The sequence below is a fragment of the Oncorhynchus clarkii genome, chromosome 16 (genome assembly GCF_045791955.1).
Source record: "Oncorhynchus clarkii lewisi isolate Uvic-CL-2024 chromosome 16, UVic_Ocla_1.0, whole genome shotgun sequence".
NCBI lineage: Eukaryota > Metazoa > Chordata > Actinopteri > Salmoniformes > Salmonidae > Oncorhynchus > Oncorhynchus clarkii.
In genome coordinates, this window is record NC_092162.1 from 16,285,314 (window position 1) to 16,305,067 (window position 19,754).

General features: G+C 42.5%; 1 protein-coding gene across 2 annotated transcripts; it reads right to left on the bottom strand.

The window, feature by feature from the left end:
• Window positions 1-131: 131 nt before the first annotated feature.
• On the bottom strand, window positions 132-15,865 carry LOC139368038 (delta-1-pyrroline-5-carboxylate synthase-like). Of its 2 annotated transcripts, XM_071106567.1 has the most exons (18): window positions 15,819-15,865; window positions 15,486-15,620; window positions 14,050-14,201; window positions 13,729-13,878; window positions 13,447-13,551; window positions 13,183-13,341; window positions 12,526-12,616; window positions 11,844-11,968; window positions 9,383-9,527; window positions 8,555-8,628; window positions 7,122-7,221; window positions 6,657-6,877; window positions 4,844-4,981; window positions 4,416-4,611; window positions 3,448-3,569; window positions 2,275-2,461; window positions 1,540-1,635; window positions 132-1,450 (listed from the first exon to the last, which is right to left on the bottom strand). In XM_071106567.1, the coding sequence occupies exons 2-18, from the start codon at window positions 15,583-15,585 to the stop codon at window positions 1,245-1,247; spliced, it is 2,367 nt and encodes a 788-aa protein (XP_070962668.1). In that variant the 5' UTR covers window positions 15,586-15,620; window positions 15,819-15,865; the 3' UTR covers window positions 132-1,244. The 2 variants fall into 2 exon arrangements, with proteins under 2 accessions (XP_070962668.1, XP_070962670.1); XM_071106569.1 differs by lacking the exon at window positions 15,819-15,865 and having other exon boundaries at window positions 13,189-13,341; window positions 15,486-15,614.
• Window positions 15,866-19,754: the final 3,889 nt, after the last annotated feature.

Genomic DNA, 19,754 nt, shown 5'->3' on the forward strand with positions numbered 1-19,754 from the left:
TGCTAATTTGTTATTTGTGTTAGTAGAAAAGAGTGGTGGAAGGACAGAGACAAACATACATGTAAAGTCATTGGCATTCTTGAGTTATTCATCTCCTAATCAAAGGACCAGAGAAAAATGAAAATCCCATTGTTATTCACCAAAAAGTTTTATTCTACAATATGGTCTACAAATTACAACAAAAAAACCCAGAACTGATCTGTAGTGTGCGTCGCTTGACATCAGATATAAAGCTCATAAGCTGGAATGTAACAGCAGCGCTGTATCTCAAGGCAGTAGTCCCCTGAAGGAGACGGAAAGCAGCTCTTGTATCTGACAGAGGCTCTGGGCACTGTAAAGTCGACGTAAATAGACAGTCTGGAAAAAAAAGCAAAAGCAGGAGAATAAAGCATTTGCATTCAAAAGGACATAAAAAGTTTTGAGGAAAAGAGGAAAAAAAAAAGGACGTGCTTTCTTATAGAATTAAATCTAACTTGAATGCTTATGAATAAGATTGGGTCAAGAAATGTTTTATTCATCCATATCTATGACAAAACACATTTAAGGTTATTAAATATTGTTTATCCAATGGTTCATCACTGGTCATTTAACTGCATATAAATAAGGATTGTGTTGGTAGAACTGCAAAACGATGCAGTATTAATGTTAATAGCAATTCATACAATTTGTGGCCTTGAGGACTACAATTCAAGCCCAATTTAAATGACACACCAGTAACTTTCCTAACTTAGGTTGAGCTTTAAACCTAGCATCAACACTGTTTGGTTGTGCATTCATATCACCGAACCAATACTTTGAGGGTAAGGGTCTCATCTGATAGAGCACAGCACAACAGACCAATCGATAGGAACTAAAACCAAGAGGGGAGCCTCTTGATAGAGATAATAACACGGATGTAAACTAGCTTAAGCAAAAATTCCCTTTAAGTGTGGGTCCTGGAGAGCATATTTACCAAACTCATCACTACTGCGCATAAGATCTAGACCAATTCATGTCTAGACCAATGGTGTGAGACCTTCTACAGTCTAACAGGGTCAATGTAACCAATCATGAGTTGATTCACTGAATACTGAGTGAGGTAATCACTGCAATAAAACGTTTGAGAGCTGATGTAAAATTAATGAAACTCTGATCCAGATCGAATGAATATGACAATGGGATTGTTTCTTTGGTACCAGTGGAAAGCTTTTCTCTCATGAAGTGGTTAAGTGTGTTTAGGTGTGTCTCTAGTTGGAGGTCCTCTGTCATTCCTCACTCTGGGCAGCTATCTGTCTGGGCTGTGGCTGTGTGACTGGCAAATTCTCGTGGAGGTACTCCATGGTGCCCTGTTCAGAGAAGTCTGCAGCAGTGTGGCCGTCTCCTCTCAGGACCCACTTAGTGGTGAGGAGACCCTCCAGGCCCACGGGGCCCCGGGCATGGATACGAGCTGTGCTGATGCCCACCTCAGCACCTAGAGGAAGGAGGGAGACAGAATGAGCGAGTGAGTAGGGTAGTTGAACAGTAAGTGAGGTGATAAAAAAGTAAATAATGAATGCATACCCAGTCCGAAGCGGTATCCGTCTGCGAATCGCGAACTGACGTTCCAGAACACACAAGCACTGTCCAGCTGCTGCAGGAACCGCTCCGCTGTGTCCTCTGTAAGAATCATCATCATCATCCTCATCATCACAACAACTACCATCATCTTCATAGTCAAGTACCATCATTGTCACTGTCATCATCATTATACATCAACATCTCTCTTCAGCTGTATACAGTACATTTCTTCCATTACACAAAATGGAGAAATCAATGTGGTTCTACGTGTTGTACAATCTGTGGCCACTAGATGGTAGAACTGAGGCAGAAATGCTCTGTCTGAAGGGAACCGACTAAAAAAACATCTATAACCCAACCTATATTGGATATTGTCAGCAAAGTACTCAATCAAAATGAATTATCAAACTTGAGGGGACATTAACATTTAAGATAACGATAAATCATATAACTAAATATAAATTAATAACACTGTTCCCTTAGCAAAACCTGTTCTACATTCAAATCAGTTCTGTCCCCTTCAAAGTAGTCTCATAGGGAGGTTGTACACTGAGGCAAAAAGTCCTGTCATCACTTTGAGAAAGAAGTGGTAGGAAGATTGAAGGACAGGTCTCTCTTGAAAGAGAGATGTGGTCTCTCTCACCCAGACTAATCTGGGTGAATCAACGTGATAAAAAAAATGTAAAAAGATGAAAAAAAGAAACGTCTCACAACAATTACATAGACAGACAGCCCTACCGTTTTCAGTCACAATGACGTCGGTGTGGGAGCTGCCATATCTGTGGATATGGTCTATCGCTTCCTGCATACTGTCCACCACCTCGATGCAGCACTCCAGATCCCCGTACTCTGTCCTCAGAGACTTGACCTCTGATGGGCTGAAGGTCAGGTTGGAGGCAAACCTGGGGCCAGCGTGAATCTTCACCTAGAGGGGGTCACACATGGGAGGGGTCATCATTACATAAAACGAGCGGTCAATTAATCAATCAATCGGGGAGTTAAGATTGACTGATTGCTAAACTGGTTGAGTCAGACAACTTGCTTGGATCTAGGGTTACAAAGGGAGGGTATATTACCAGTAACTTTCAAAGTTTACCAGTAAACTGCTGGAACTTTGAAACATTCAAGGATTTGATGGAATTTTCCTAACATGTAAAATATATAAACTAATAAAATAAGATGATTCCATTTTTTCCCCTAAATAGAATAACATAGCTGTTCAACATTATCCTAAATATAGCCCATCAACTTTAATATGAGTGTTTCAGCATGGAATGTTCTTTATATGTTTTTACACACATGCATTTATTTTACTATGTCAATATGTCTTTGTTGGTAATGTTTTTACAGCAAACTGGTGGCAGTTGTGAAAAAAAGACAGTAGGTTGAAGAGTTGCAGAAATAATTCAAAATTATGTAATTGTTGATTAGATAAATTGTTCCTGTAAAAAAAAAAAAATCTTTAAAGTTGAAGTAGACCAAAGTTTCCATAGAGTGCAATAGATTGATCTGCTATTGTGAAACACAACCTAACTTTTAGTGATACTTGGTAGTCTTGTCTTCTTATTATGGTTATCATCAACTGCATAGTAAGCTGTTAAGTGTTCATTTTTGTGAATTTGGTTTTAGGAGCATAAATCATCAACAATGAGACATGATTAATGTGGTTAATCAGCACGTGTAAACCCATCCACCTCACCCCAACACCAGGGAAAGAAAAGGAATATTTGATAATAAGTTGTAGTAAAATGTACAAACCACATCACCAAACAACCAGTCAGTTAGTCATGATCTTATTTAACCAAGCCTTTGAGTGTTTTCAACCTGTATTTTAGTTGGAGAAAAGGAGAATAATATCACTTTATGTCAGTGTGTCTGTACCTGTGTATTTGTTTGTGTGTGTGGTCTTACCTGTTCGGTGCGGAGCATGTCTATGATCTGGTCAAACAGAGGAGTCCTGAGTATGTCCCTGTGAACCAACAGTGTTTCCATAGCATTGCAGGCCGCAGGATAGTCACATTTAGAGTCTCTGACTGGAGAGAGAAAATGTCAATCAATCACTTCCTTCTCCTTCATTGGTAGTAAAACAACCATTCAATCATGTGGGCGTGTCTGTGTCAGACCTGGGTTTAAATACCAGTTAAAAGGTAGTTCAATTACTTTCAAATACATTACATTAAGTATTTAGATATTTTTTCTTAGAAAATACATCAGGTAGTTGAATATTTGGAAAGGTATTGGCATCTCTTTGAAAATACAGACAGGTGTCACGACTTCCGCCGAAGTTGGTCCCTCTCCTTGTTCGGGCAGCATTCGGCGGTCGACGTCACCGGTTTTCTAGCCGCCACCGATCCACTTTCATTTTCCATTTGTTTTGTCTTCATTGTACACACCTGGTTTCCATTCCCATAATTATGTTCCTTATTTAACCCTCTGGTTCCCCCCATGGTTTTGTGCATGTTTGTTCTGTGTTAAGTGGTCGCTTATATTTGTGAGCTGGTATATTTTCCCTGCGTGGAATATTTTGCTGTTTTGTTGAGTAAAGTCCGTTTTTACTCATTCTCTGTGTCCTGCGCCTGACTCCGTCCCACCTGCTGCACATTGACTCTTATTAACAAGTATGTTTTCTAATACAAATATTTAAATACTCCCATACATTTGGACCAGGTCTGTTTAGTCATAGTCATACTTGAAATATACTCAAAAACAGTTTCAAATAGTATTTTTTTAAATATTTCGAAGTGGTAGCTGATTTGGCTACTTTATTTGAAAATACTAAAATACGCAGAAAATATGTTTTTAAAATACAAATAATTAAATAAGCATGTATTCGAATCCAGGTCTGGCCTATGTGCGTCTGTGTGTGTTGTCCCACTGACCGATCTTGATGGCCTTGTCGATGGCGGCCTCCGAGTCGATGTAGACGTGGCAGATGCCTTCACTGTGGCCCAGAACTGGGATGCCCTTGGCTGCGCTCTGAATGTTCTTGACCAGCTGGGATGAGCCTCGCGGGATGATCAGGTCTATCATCTCATCTAGTCTACACAGGTCCTCCACCTCCTCACGGGTACTCACCTGGAACACACATAGAATATGTACACACAGTTACACACACAAAATGTGTATGCATTCCAGAATCACTCACCTTAGTAAATGAGGAATGAAAGGTTGCTTTTGCATGATGTCTGACTGTATTTACTACCGGCAAAGTAACACAGAATTACTCAGATTTTAGCAAAGATTATGTTATTTAAATAACTTCCATGCTGTTTTTCTTAAATGGGATGTTTTTCCAGCTGATACTTACCAGCTGTACAGCCTCTTTGACCCAGTGGATATCCAGTGCTTCCTGGGTCAGCTCATGTAAGATGCGGTTGGTGTTGGCTGCTTCCTTGCCCCCCTTCGCCAGCAGAGCATTGCCGCTGGCTATGGCTAAAGCTGATACCTACACGCAAATGAGAGGAACAGCCTTTTAGCCACAGAATTACAGTAACAGTCAAAAGTTTGGACACACCTACTCATTCAAGAGTTTCTTTATTTGTACTGTTTTCAACATTGTAGAATAACAGCGAAGACATCAAAACTATGAAATAACACACATGGAATCATGTAGTAACCAAAAAAGTGTTAAACAAATCTAAATGTATTCTATATTTGAGATTCTTCAAAGTAGCCACCCTTTGCCTTGTTGACAGCTTTGCACACACTTGGCATTCTCTCAACCAGCTTCATGAGGTAGTCACCTGGAATACATTTCAATTAGCAGGTGTTCCTTGTTAAAAGTTAATTTGTGGAATTTATTTCCTTCTTAAATGCGTTTGAGCCAATCAGTTGTGTTGTGACAAGGTAGGGGTGGTATACAGAAGATAGCCCTATTTGGTAAAATACCAAGTCCATATAATGGCAAGAACAGCTCAAATAAGCAAAGACAAATGGCAGTCCATCATTACTTTAAGACATGAAGGTCAGTCAATCTGGAAAATGTCAAGAAATATAAATGTTCTTCAAGTGCAGTCGCAAAAACCATCAAGCGCTATGATGAAACTGTCTCTCATGAGGACCACCACAGGAAAGGAAGTCCCAGAGTTACCTCTGCTGCAGATGATAAATTCACAAGATTACCAGCCTCAGAATTTGCAGCCCAAATAAATGCTTCACGGTGTTCAAGTAATAGACACATCTCAATGTCAACTGTTCAGATGAGACTGCGTGAATCAGGCCTTCACGGTTGAATTGCTGCAGAGAAACCACTACTAAAGGACACCAATAATAAGAAGAGACTTGCTTGGGCCAAGAAACACAAGCAATAGACATTAGACCGGTGGAAATCTGTCCTTTGGTCTGATGAGTCCAAATTTGATATTTTTGGTTCCAAACGCCGTGTCTTTGTGAGCCGCAGAGTAGGTGAACGGTTGATCTCTGCATGTGTGGTTCCCACCGTGAAACATGGAGGAGGTGTGATGGTGACCAGCATGACTACCACAGCATTCTGCACCCATCTGGTTTGCGCTTAATGGGACTATCATTTGTTTTTCAACAGGACAATGACCCAACACACCTCCAGGCTGTGTAAGGGCTATTTGACCAAGAAGGAGAGTGATGGAGTGCTGCATCAGATGACCTGGCCTCCACAATCACCTGACCTCAACCCAATTGAGATGGCTTGGGATGAGTTGAACCGCAGAGTGAAGGAAAAGCAGCCAACACGTGCTCAGCATATGTCAGAACTCCTTCAAGCCTGTTGGAAAAGCATTCCAGGTGAAGCTGGTTGAGAGAATGCCAAGAGTGTGCAAAGCTGTCATTAAGGCAAAGGGTGGCTATTTCGAAGAATCTAAAATATATTTTGATTTGTTTAACACTTTTTTGGTTACTACATGATTCCAAGTGTTATTTCATAGTTTTGATATCTTCACTATTATTCTACAATGTAGAAAATAGCAAAACTAAAGAAAAACCCTTAGTAGGTGTGTAAAAAACGTTCACAGGTACTGAACATATAGCATGACCCCCAGCACGAACACCCCATCTTACCAAAAAAGGATCAGCAGTGCACAAACAGAACCCCAAACTCTCTCTCAAACACAGATGAGCCCAAACACACAGAAACGCACACAAATTACCTGTGGCAAGCAGTCGGGGCGGGCCTCGAAGATGACCAGCAGTACTCCTATGGGCACAGTGATCTGCTCTAGCTCTAAATTGTGGGCTACTCTGGTCCTACGCAGCACTCTGCCCACGCTGTCCCGAGAGGCCAGGGCTATCTGTCTCAGGCCTATAGCCAGGCTATTCAGCTTGGCCGGGGACAGGCTCAGACGGTTCAGCAAGGCTGACGACAACTGACCTGATAGGGGATGGAGACCACAAAGAATCCAATCCAGCAGAAAACACCGGACGATCACTTTGACTACTCAGTTAGAGCAGCTCGTATATACAGAACGTTTAAATGCAACCACACCCTCTAATTATCCACATCCTCACATAGTCACACAATGGGATGTTGTCAAGTAAATGTCCCTACAAGTATGAGCTGGTTTAACAAATACCATGAACCCATTCAGAGAGATAGACAAGATAGGAATAGTTACCTGCATTGACTGCTATGTCCATGTCCATCTTGTTAGCAGCAAGGATCTCCTCCTTCTTCTCAACCAGCAGGTTTGCCAGGTGACGGATGATCTCACCTCTCTGGGGTGGAGACAATTCAATAAAATTAAACAAACCGCAGTAAGAATAGTGCTACTGACACGCCTGGGATCAGGTATACTGTATACTGTAGAACTGTGTATGAGGGTCTGACTGTATACTGTAGAACTGTGTATGAGGGTCTGACTGTATACTGTAGAACTGTGTATGAGGGTCTGACTGTATACTGTAGAACTGTGTATGAGGGTCTGACTGTATACTGTAGAACTGTGTATGAGGGTCTGACTGTATACTGTAGAACTGTGTATGAGGGTCTGACTGTATACTGTAGAACTGAGTATGAGGGTCTGACTGTATACTGTAGAACTGTGTATGAGGGTCTGACTGTATACTGTAGAACTGTGTATGAGGGTCTGACTGTATACTGTAGAACTGTGTATGAGGGTCTGACTGTATACTGTAGAACTGAGTATGAGGGTCTGACTGTATACTGTAGAACTGTGTATGAGGGTCTGACTGTATACTGTAGAACTGTGTATGAGGGTCTGACTGTATACTGTAGAACTGTGTATGAGGGTCTGACTGTATACTGTAGAACTGTGTATGAGGGTCTGACTATATACTGTAGAACTGTGTATGAGGGTCTGACTGTATACTGTAGAACTGTGTATGAGGGTCTGACTGTATACTGTAGAACTGTGTATGAGGGTCTGACTGTATACTGTAGAACTGTGTATGAGGGTCTGACTGTATACTGTAGAACTGTGTATGAGGGTCTGACTGTATACTGTAGAACTGTGTATGAGGGTCTGACTGTATACTGTAGAACTGAGTATGAGGGTCTGACTGTATACTGTAGAACTGTGTATGAGGGTCTGACTGTATACTGTAGAACTGTGTATGAGGGTCTGACTGTATACTGTAGAACTGTGTATGAGGGTCTGACTGTATACTGTAGAACTGAGTATGAGGGTCTGACTGTATACTGTAGAACTGTGTATGAGGGTCTGACTGTATACTGTAGAACTGTGTATGAGGGTCTGACTGTATACTGTAGAACTGTGTATGAGGGTCTGACTGTATACTGTAGAACTGTGTATGAGGGTCTGACTGTATACTGTAGAACTGTGTATGAGGGTCTGACTATATACTGTAGAACTGTGTATGAGGGTCTGACTGTATACTGTAGAACTGTGTATGAGGGTCTGACTGTATACTGTAGAACTGTGTATGAGGGTCTGACTGTATACTGTAGAACTGTGTATGAGGGTCTGACTGCATACTGTAGAACTGTGTATGAGGGTCTGACTATATACTGTAGAACTGTGTATGAGGGTCTGACTGTATACTGTAGAACTGTGTATGAGGGTCTGACCTGTTCTGGATGAAGGGCTGCCAGGGTCCTGCCAGAGTTCCGGGCCATCTCAGTCTGCTGCTCCACGGTGGGGCCTGGAGATAGACACTACAGTGATGAACACAGGCAACACAAACCAACAACAAAAGGGACCAACATTCGCATGCATCATCATAACCATAGTCACGTGTAGCCATAGTCTGGATAATGTCGTGCTAGCCCAAACGACTAGAACGGTCGGCTGGATTCCAGAGGATCGGCTACATTTTGATTGGATGTTACATTTCAAGAACCCTCCCCGCACATGCCTATAGAAGGGCAGCACGTGTGTTATGTTCGTCACTGTTTTCCGAGTCGATGAAGGCAATGCAACTCTTCTGCTTGATCACTCAACAGACATTAGCCCATATCTACCTGCAGGATATGGTAAATGTTTAGAGTATCAAGCCGCGACAAACCCGGCATATATCAACATATTTTGATGGGGTTTTAATCTGCGATTTCCCAGCCATCTTCACACACTTTTGGGCTCCACTCAAGCAAGGCATTTGATTGGTTTGACGTGTTGCGAGGCGTCACTGGTTTCCACCCCTTTGTAGCTACTTTCTGCCATAGACTTCACCAGGCTTTACCGATTAGGGAAGCCTGGTTCTCGATGAGGCTACGGTGACCATAATTATCATCATCATTTAGAATAACAAACACCTTCTTCATCATAAGAACCACCATACTCATCATTGTGATCCTCACCATAATCACTATGCTCATTGTTGTCATGGTGATCATCATCAATCTAATAACCTTCATCATCAGTGTCTGTCACACAGAGATGACCCGGGGTGAACTCACCGGCAGGTTTGACCTCGGAGAAGAAGGTGCCCACTTTCTTGCCCTCCACGATGTCAGTGATGACGTGGCCCGTCACCTTGGGGTGGGTGCCGTTGGCAATGACTACCGACGTGCCCCCCTGTAGGGCCCACAGGGCCGCCTTTACCTGGAAGTAGAGGGGGGGGAACACTTTGACAATTTTCTATTCCCCACTTGTTTCTCAAGTAAAGATTTGGCCCCCAATGTAAAGACTTGATTAACAGTGGGTTGAAGCCAAATCTCAGTCTGACACACATTGACTTCAGAAGACTTTCACAAAACCTTATTACAGAGATGTAGACCTAGACACTCTGTAGTCCTCCACTCTTACATGTTTTGATCGACACACTTTCCTATTCTAATCTTCAGGTAACTGCAAAAATAATGCTAACACTTTAGTAAATGATGGATACAAAGTATATTGAAAACAGGTGCTTCCATAAAGGTGTGATTCCTGGGTTAATTAAGCAATTGACATCCCATCATGCTTAGGGTCAATGTATCAAAATGCTGGGCAAGCCACTATTTTGGCTACCATGGCTATCAATGCCCCTATCCACAGGGCACGAGGGGGTCACTGAATGGGTTGATGAGCATGAAAACGATGTAAACCATATGTCATGACCGTCAAAGTCACCAGATCTCAACCCAATTGAACACTTGTGGAAGATTCGGGAGCAGCGCCTGAGGCAGTGTTTTCCACCATCATCAACAAAACACAAAATTATGGAATTATGGACTTAGCATAGATTCTACAAGTTCCATAATAAGGTGCTTGAAGCTGTTCTGGTGGCTCGTTGGTGTTTCTGGTGGCTCCTTGGTGTTTCTGGTGGCTCCTTGGTGTTTCTGGTGGCTCCTTGGTGTTTCTGGTGGCTCGTTGGTGTTTCTGGTGGCTCGTTGGTGTTTCTGGTGGCTCGTTGGTGTTTCTGGTGGCTCGTTGGTGTTTCTTTTATTTATAAGGCTACGTATGTTTGCGCACATGGAGTTCAGTGATTTATGTTTACTATAGGTTAATGAGGCAATACAAATATGATGTTGTGTCTTTACTATCATTAAATTAAGACTTAGTTTTTATCAGATGACTCTCTGTAATTATTATTATGCAAATTAAACTGATTAATCATGTAACTGTAATTAACTAGGAAGTCAAGAGCACCAAGGAAACTATTCAGATTACAAAGTTATAATTTTCCTAATATAACTTTTCAGATATTTTAATATCTGATTAATAGTCTTCTGATTAATTAATTCTTCTTTACCTCACGTTAGTCTCATTCCAAACGTCGTAAATTGTTGGTTATCTGCACGAACCCAGTCTTCACTATGAGTCATCCATACATCAATTGTCTTAAAATCATTTATTTACTAACTAAGTAATATACAGAAATGCATTAACAAACAGTAGATAGTTACAAGGAAATTATAACGGAGTTTCCCCAGTGGGATAAACCGGCATCGCGGCTTGGTGTACAAAAGGGAAGTGAGGGTCGACTGAGTCAAGACAACACACAGTTGATAATTATAACAATTGAAATGCTAATCCTTTGCACATGAATGCTCACTCATTCGGGAACAATTGCAATCAATATATATATTTACGCTCAGTGTGTCGTCGGGGTCACTGTTTAAAAGTTTGTTTCTGTTGGAGAGTTTGTCCGCCCTCTCTGTCGTGGTTAGAATGGATAGTTATGAGTGACATTCATTGATGTCGTTATGGATAGATATTTCGGCGGTTGTCGGTCTTTGCGTTCAATGATACCGAATTCCTAGCTGCAGACTAGTAATTAATATAGTTAATACAGACTAGTAATTAATATCAAAGACTTCTTATTCTGTCGGTATCAATAGTCTAAGAGTTTAACCACATGGGATGGTTAAAGGATTCAGCAGTCTGGTCTCAAACCTTGGCCCTCTCGTTATCGAGGTAAGCTGGCCTGCAACCTTTGTCCTCTCGTAATTGAGAGCAATATGGTCTGGTGATAGAAAACCCAGGTGGGGTTTTATTCGGAACATCGAAAAGGGCTGTCTCAACAGTATCATCCTCACTCAATCATCTTATACAAGAATTAGATGTAAACCTCATATCTGAGGCTATTATATAAACAGCGTTATATAATCTTTTATACCTTCTCAGGAACATAAATGCTGTTCAGACCTGTGAAGTGGAAGAAATTCCTTTGTTCTCTATGAAAATTCACCGTCTCTATACTGTGGCCGTGAGGAGATAATCTCCTCCAGGAATGTATGACCTCTCTCTGACCACAGCAGCCTGGGTGTAGGAGACAGGGAGAGGGGGATGGGGCTTGCTGTACCCAAAGAGGGCAACGTCATGACAATGATGTGACTAAAATGAAAGGGTATTTAGTTGACTAAAATGGCCCACTATTTTCATCATTTTGAGAACAACTAGACTAAATCTAAACATTGACATCTGTGTACATACCTTGGCCTCCATGCCTCCTATCCCCACCCTGGATTTTGTGCCGTAAGTGATCGACAGCTGGTCACCAGGGTAGAAGATGTCAATGAGTTTGGCGTCATCCGTTCCAGGAGGGCTGTCGTACAGACCTACGAGAGATGGGAGGTAACTATGGTTACGTGATTGTTTACTTGCACAAAGATTACCTTCCAGTCCAATCCATCAGTGATATTTCCAAATACAACCAGGGTTGTGTTAATTAGGGCACGCAACGGAAAACGTTTTAAAACATTTTGCAATGGAAAATGTGTGTTTCCTATTGAACAAGTCCAGGTGGTCACTTCCTGTTTCAGTCTGTTTTCTTCCATTCTGTGCCTGACAAACACAACCCAAAATACCTGTAGTTCTCCCTCTTACATGAATTCTCCTAAATGAGCGTGTGTGGTTTTGACCCAGAGTGCTGGCAGATGGCGTGCTGCCTAACGGCAGGTAGCCTAGTGGTTAGAGCTTTGGGCCATTAACCAAAAGGTTGCTAGATCGAATCCCCGAGCTGATAAGGTAAAAATCTGTTGTTCTGCCCCTGAACACGGCAGTTAACACACTGTTTCTAGGCCGTCATTGTAAATAAGAATTGTTCTTAACCGACTTGCCAAGTTAAATAAAATGTTAAAAAAATAATAAATGTGTTGCTGTGTTAGCAGCGTACCTTCTACGTCAGAGAGAGCAATGAGGAGGTCTGCCTTCATCTCCACGGCCAGGCGTGCCGCCAGGCTGTCATTGTCCTTTATACTGATGACCTGCAGGGGAGGGAAAAAATGAGTTTATTGGGTCAAGGGTCAATGACCAGACTGTTTCTGATGTTTGTTATCCGTTGAAATTGAGGTCAGTGTATAAGAAAATACATAATTGAAATCGAAGCATTTCATGTTAAGCTATCGTTGATATTAGCTTGTCTACTGTGTGGTTTAGCAAAGCCACTGATACTACAATGTTTAGTCGTTTATTACTAGTAGTAGTGCGTTTTCAGCAGCAGAAGAACTTGTTAGTTCCGCCTGGGCTTGTGAACGGAGTATAGAAACGTGCTTCTACCTCCATTAGTCACCCCCAGACAGCCACACTTCTAGGCCCAGTCCGCCACCATCCAGAAGGGAACTAAAGCAGTGCATGCACCCCTCCCATCTCCTCTAACCCTCCCTGCATGCACATCTTTTTGGGGGAAAGGAGGGGTAGCGGGCGGGTAGAGCGAGGTGAGGCGGTGAAACATAATAGCTGTATGCTAGTATGCTAGCAGCTAACACTACTCCGCTATACACACCTCTCGCCCCTGTTCTTGCCCCTCCGTTCCCCCCGTGCCCTTACCCACGTTTACCCCCTGGAGGTCGCTGTTGGGCTCGGGCGGGGGCACCACGGCATCGTTGGTGTTGATAATGGGTACGATGTTCATGCGGAGCAGCTCCTGCAGCGTGCTGTTCAGGTTCCGCCGCTTCTGGTCGTCATGGAAGTCCAGGTTGGTGACCAGGACCTGGGATTACATCAGAGCAAATCCTGTTTCGATAAAACTTTATTGAGAGGTAATTGTGCTGGGTAACACAGTGTGATTTCAAATACATAGAGATAGCGTAGGTACCTGTGCAGTGCATGTGCTGTACTGGGTGAACATGGCCTCATACAGGGCCATCAGACCACTCTGTCCGGCTGCCGCACAGGCCCGCGCCTCCAAAACTGGTACTGACTGAAATCGACAGAGAGAGAGAGAGAGAAAGAGAGAAAGATTGAGAGAGGGAGGAATGTTTTGAGTTGATTTTATAATAAGTGATATCACCATGTTTTTTTTGCAGGTTGTATAAGACCTGGACTCATCATGTCTTTGCGCTGGTAAGGTTCTATAAGAACTGGACTGTTGTCTCACCATGTCTTTGATCTGGTTCTGTCCAGAGTGCAGGGCCTGTCTGACACTCTGGGACAGCAGGATCTCATGCCTCAGTCTCTGCTTGCCGAAGGCCACCGCTCCGCTGGTGACGATCATCATCTCTCTCCCCTGGTTCTGTAGCATGGCCACCTGCAACACAACACAACAAACTTTCTACCTCATTGAGCCACATCTAAAGCCTTTTAAGTATTCTTGCAACAATGAATAAACTACAATAAGCAGACAGTTGTTAAAAACACAAGCTTCAAGACATCTTGTGTGGAGGTCTTGTTATCCCGTCAGCCTTATGACCTTCCTCACCTGCTCTACTACCGAGGCCAGCCTGCCCAGCGCCAGACCGCACTCATCACCCCGGGTGACTACGGCGCTGCCCAGCTTGACCACAATCCTCTTGGCCTTGCGGAGCTCCCCGCGGTGGGTGAAGGAGTTACTTTTGGCACGCGCCAGACCCACTGTGAGAAAGAATACACAATTTGGTGCTTTATAGTGTGAGTCTGAAGTGGAGCCGGGCGATATGGACAAAAATCCATATTGCGCTAAATTACCTGAATTGATGCACTAACGATAAATAGAACGACCATTTACAACATGAATGTGCACCACAGTTGTTTTTCTGATGATCCTTTAAACTACTACTACTAGTTTGATGGTGGTAGCTATCAATTGTCCCATTAACAATCACTCAGCAAACGTATTACATTTTCAAACGTCACATTTCTCTAGTATAGGCTACTTATCGCAATGAACGACATCAGCAGAATGCTTACGATAAATGATTGGTATGGTCGCTGTCGAGCATTTCTGGTTTATCGTCCTAGCTCTAGTCAGAAGCCCTGTTCAAATGCTTTATACATGTATATTGCCCCCCTCCCTTATTTGGATGAAAGATGAATTAAAGCAAAGCCTAAATGGAGGAAGGAAGATATCAGATAACAGATCAGCTTCATGCACATTTCACATATGCTTACATTGTGCTGTGCACACACACCATGTTATCTTGAGACAATGTTCATAAACACTGTGCCTAACCAGCACACAACAGTACATCTCCTACCAGTAAGTGTGTGTGCTGGGTTCTGTTTTGGTCCATCACTGATTATATAAAGTGTTAGGCTAAGAGCAGCCAGGAACCCCCTTCACCCCCCCCCCCCCTCCTAAATTCCCTGGTATCCATGGAGATGGAAAATGACAGGGTGCAAACTGCCACATCAGCATGGCAACCTCCAAAAGCCAGCGCTGACTGCACACATCTCTCCACTAAAGAGCAGCCAACCGCATGAGCGAGACAGGGAGAGAGGGAGATAGAAACAGAGATGGGAGCAGAAAGAAAGACTGGGGTGCAGGGGTGAGGGGTAATAACAGAATCAGAGAGATAGATTGAGATGGACAAAAATGGATAGGCCTCCATTATCTTAAAGCTATCAATTTCATGTTAAGAATGGCCCAGGAGGATAAACAAGTATACACAAGTATGCAAGATGATATCATTGAATGATCTGGACTTGATGAATTTAGGGAACTAGGCTATCCTTCTTGCTTGGGGAAATTATCATGTTATTACTAAAAACTCAAGCTACTGAAATCATTGAAATTGTAATTACTGGAACAATAGCCTAGTATTTTCAACATTTATCCTACAGAGACATCTATACATCTCTTCAATTACTGATGCACGTAGGCCTATATTATGTGTGCGGGTATGTGAATGTATGTATACGTTTGACCCTCCCACTTGCCTTGTGTCAGTGCTTTGGCTAGACGAGGGAAGATGGTGGTGCGTTGAGTCCTGGGGCTCGGAGGGAGCCCGGCACGAAGAGACAGCCTCTGTAACAGCATGGTCAACTGACCCGAACTTTCAGCCGCTACAACAGCTAGAGGAGAGAGAGAGAGGTACATTAAATCACTGTCAAATCTTCAATGTTCTATCTCTCTTTTCATTTCTTGAACTTGCAGAATTCACATCACAGCTAAACACTTCAAAAAAGTCACAGAAGTTAGTATTCCACGTTTTATTGAATGACATAGTCTTTCTACACTTGGATAAAGGAAAGAAAAACTCACAGTGATACCTGCTTAGCATCCAAGTCCTGTTTATGTCTGTTATCCAGCCACGTCTATCAAGCCCATCTCCTTTGAAATGGGCTACTGTCCAACATTCCAGACAGTAAAAACAAGAACTGCCCTCAACCAATGGCAGAGTCGAAGCCGGCCTAAATCACAGAAACTCCTCCCCCTCATGTGCTTATATGAGGTAGCTGATGAAACTGTCCCTACTTGCAGGATCACTTATTACGTGCCCTTTCTTGATTAAAAAAAGCTGCTAATGTTCCCACACGGGCACAGTTTAACCTCTGAAAGTTTAAGCAGTGAGAAGGTTCTTGAAGGTATCCTTTAAGGGTTCTTGAAATTGAAACTGTGCAGGGAACCCCTAAAAGTTATTAGAAGAACCCTTGTCTATATTCATTCCATGGACTTGATTAATTTCTGAGAAGATCTGAAAAGATCATTTGCACACATTTGTATGCTAATAGATTTCAGTTTGTATTGACTGCTATGTAGGTTAAATGTACACTTCAAATGCTGCATTTAACCTACCAGAGTGATGGCTTTAACAGTGACCTTTCTACTGAATTTCAAAGATGGTGGTAAAAAACACTGGTTGGTTTCTTCATTGTATTTTCTTCTACCAGATCTATTGTGTTATATTCTCCTACATTCAATTCACATTTACACAAACTTCAGTGTTTCCTTTTAAATGGTACCAAGAATATGCATATCCTTGCTTCAGGGTCTGAACTACAGGCAGTTAGATTTGGGTATGTCATTTAGGTGAAGGGGGCTATCCCTAATAAAGAAACATAAACATATTTTTTTATAAATTTTTTGTAATGTTTAAGAAAATAATGATAATATACAAATAATATCACACAATAACAGAAAAACATCACAGAAAGTTCAGTTTGTTAACAATCATTAAATAAGAAATACAAATTCAGATATTTGCATAATAAGATAAAATGACAATAAATCAAATAGAAAAAGACAATAAATAACATAAACATATATTGGAAGGCTGCATTTAGTTGAACATTTAGTCCACTTTTTATAGAAAGTTTTCCAGGTGATACCGTCGCCTGGATCTCAAGCCTAACCTAGTCCTGACAGGCAACGCAGATATAATTGTCACGCCCTGATCTGTTTCACCTGTCCCTGTGATTGTCTTCACCCCCTCCAGGTGTCACTTATTTTCCCGACTGTATTTATCCCTGTGTTTCCTGTCTCTTTGTGCCACTTCATCTTGTATGTTTAGTCAAGTCAACCAGTGTGGTTTTCCCCGTACTCCTTTTCTATTCTCTTTTGCTAGTTCTCCTGGTTCTGACCCCTGCCTGACTCTGGACTACTTTCCTGCCTGCCTGATCATCCTGCCTGCCTGATCATACTGCCTGCCCTGACCTTGAATCTGCCTGCCCTTCAGTTCCTATTGGACTCTGAACTAGTTTTGACCTTTTGCCTCTACACAACCATTCTCTTGCCTACCCCTTTTTGGATGAATAAACATTGTAAGACTCCAACCATCTGCCTCCTGTGTCTGCGTCTGGGTCTCGCCTTGTGTCTGTTACGACTGTTGGTGGAAGAAGGTGAGGACCAAAGTGCAGCATGGAAATTGTTCATATTTAATGTTCACAAAAAAAAAACACTCAAACAAAATGACAAACGGCGAAAGCGTACAGTTCTGTCAGGGAAACAACCTAAACAGAAAACAATCACCCACAAAACACAGGTGGGAAAAGGCTACCTAAGTATGATTCTCAATCAGAGACAACGAACAACACCTGCCTCTGATTGAGAACCATACCAGGCCAAACACAAAACCACAACATAGAAAAAAGAGCATAGACTACCCACCCCAACTCACGCCCTGACCAAACTAAAACAAAGACATAACAAAGGAACTAAGGTCAGAACGTGACAGTGGCATGATAATAATCCTCTATTGATGGGATGGTTTTCATACAGGACTGGTGGAACCATCGTGGGCAGCGGTCACAACCAACCTGAAATGTATGATGAAAATTGTTAATATATTTAAAACATTAAATACATTTTCTTGAATTACAATTATTTCATTATCAGACAAAACGGATGATCCTACCTCTAGAAATATTACTGCTTATACAAATTCGTACTCCTAAAAATTCCTTTAGAAGTGAACAAGCAATTACCCTCATTACTGTCACAGTGGCACAGTTGGCTCAGGTCATCCAGCAAAACATAATGTCACGTAGTCAATATCTTTACATGTATTTTTCTCAGCAAACAGGGAACTAGGAAATAGTATAGGTTTCTTGTAACATAATTATTTAAATACATGTGTTTTAGTGGTCATCTAGTCAGAAGTTGGATCAAAGATAACCTTGAAAGAGCCATATAATTTTTTTTTTTAAATCTACAATTATATTAAATTAGAAGTTGAAGTTGAATATACCAGTGTTTTGGAGGAGAGTGATTGCTATTTCTTCTCTCATGATGTTAACAGCTTTGTTCGTATTTGAAAAGACTATCGACTCCTCCTTCAGAACATTAAAAAAAATTGATGAGTATTTCAGTTTTCCGCATACTCTCATACTTACTTTCAAGGCAAAGACCCCACAAGAAGTAACATCGTGTTGGCATGGGTGAGGAAGGGTACCCCACGCCCATCTGGAGATATTACACCCCTTCTCTCTCAGGAATGATCTGAACATAAACTAAGGCAAAAAAAGAAACGTCCTCTCACTGTCAACTGCGTTTATTTTCAGCAAACTTAACATGTGTAAATATTTGTATGAACACAATATTCAACAACTGAGACATAAGCGGAACAAGTTCCACAGACATGTGACTAACCAAAATGGAATAATGTGTCCCTGGGGGGGGGGTAACAGTCAGTATCTGATGTGGCTACCAGCTGCATTAAGTACTGCAGTGCATCTTCTCCTCATGGGCTGCACCAGATTTGCCAGTTCTTGCTGTCAGATGTTACCCCACTCTTCCATCAAGGCACCTGCAAGTTCCCGGACATTTCTGGGGGGAATGGCCTTAGCCCTCACCCTCCGATCCAACAGGTCCCAGATGTACTCAATGGGATTGAGATCCGGGCTCTTCGCTGTCCATGGCAGAACACTGACATTCCTGTCTTGCAGGAAATCATGGACACAACGAGAAGTATGGCTGGTGGCATTGACATGCTGGAGGGACATGTCAGGATGAGCCTGCAGGAAGGGTACCACATGAGGGAGGAGGATGTCTTCCCTGTAACGCACAGCGTTGAGATTGCCTGCAATGACAACAAGCTCAGTCCGATGATGCTGTGACACACCGCCACAGACCAAGATGGACCCTCCACCTCCAAATCGATCCCGCTCCAGAGTACAGGACTCGGTGTAACGCTCATTCCTTCGACGATAAACACGAATCCGACCATCACTTTTTGCCAGTCCTGTCTGGTCCAGCAACGGTAGATTTGTGCCCATAGGCGGCGTTGTTGCCGGTGATGTCTGGTGAGGACCTGCTTTACAACAGGCCTACAAGCCCTCAGTCTAGCATCTCTCAGCCTATTGCGGACAGTCTGAGAACTAATGGAGGGATTGTGCATTCCTGGTGTAACTGGGGCAGTTATTGTTGACATCCTGTACCTGTCCCGCAGGTGTGATGTTCGGATGTACCGATCCTGTGCAGGTGTTGTTACATGTGGTCGGCCACTGTGAGGATGATCAGCTGTCTGTCCTATCTCCCTGTAGCGCCCGCTGTCTTAGGCGTCTCACAGTACAGAAATGGCAATTTATTGCCCTGGCCACATCTGTAGTCCTCAAGCCTCCTTGCAGCATGCCTAAGGCACGTTCACACAGATGAACAGGGATCCTGGGCATCTTTCTTTTGGTGTTTTTCAGAGTCAGTAGAAAGGCTTCTTTAGTGTCCTAAGTTTTCATAACTGTGACCTTAATTGTCTACCGTCTGTAAGCTGT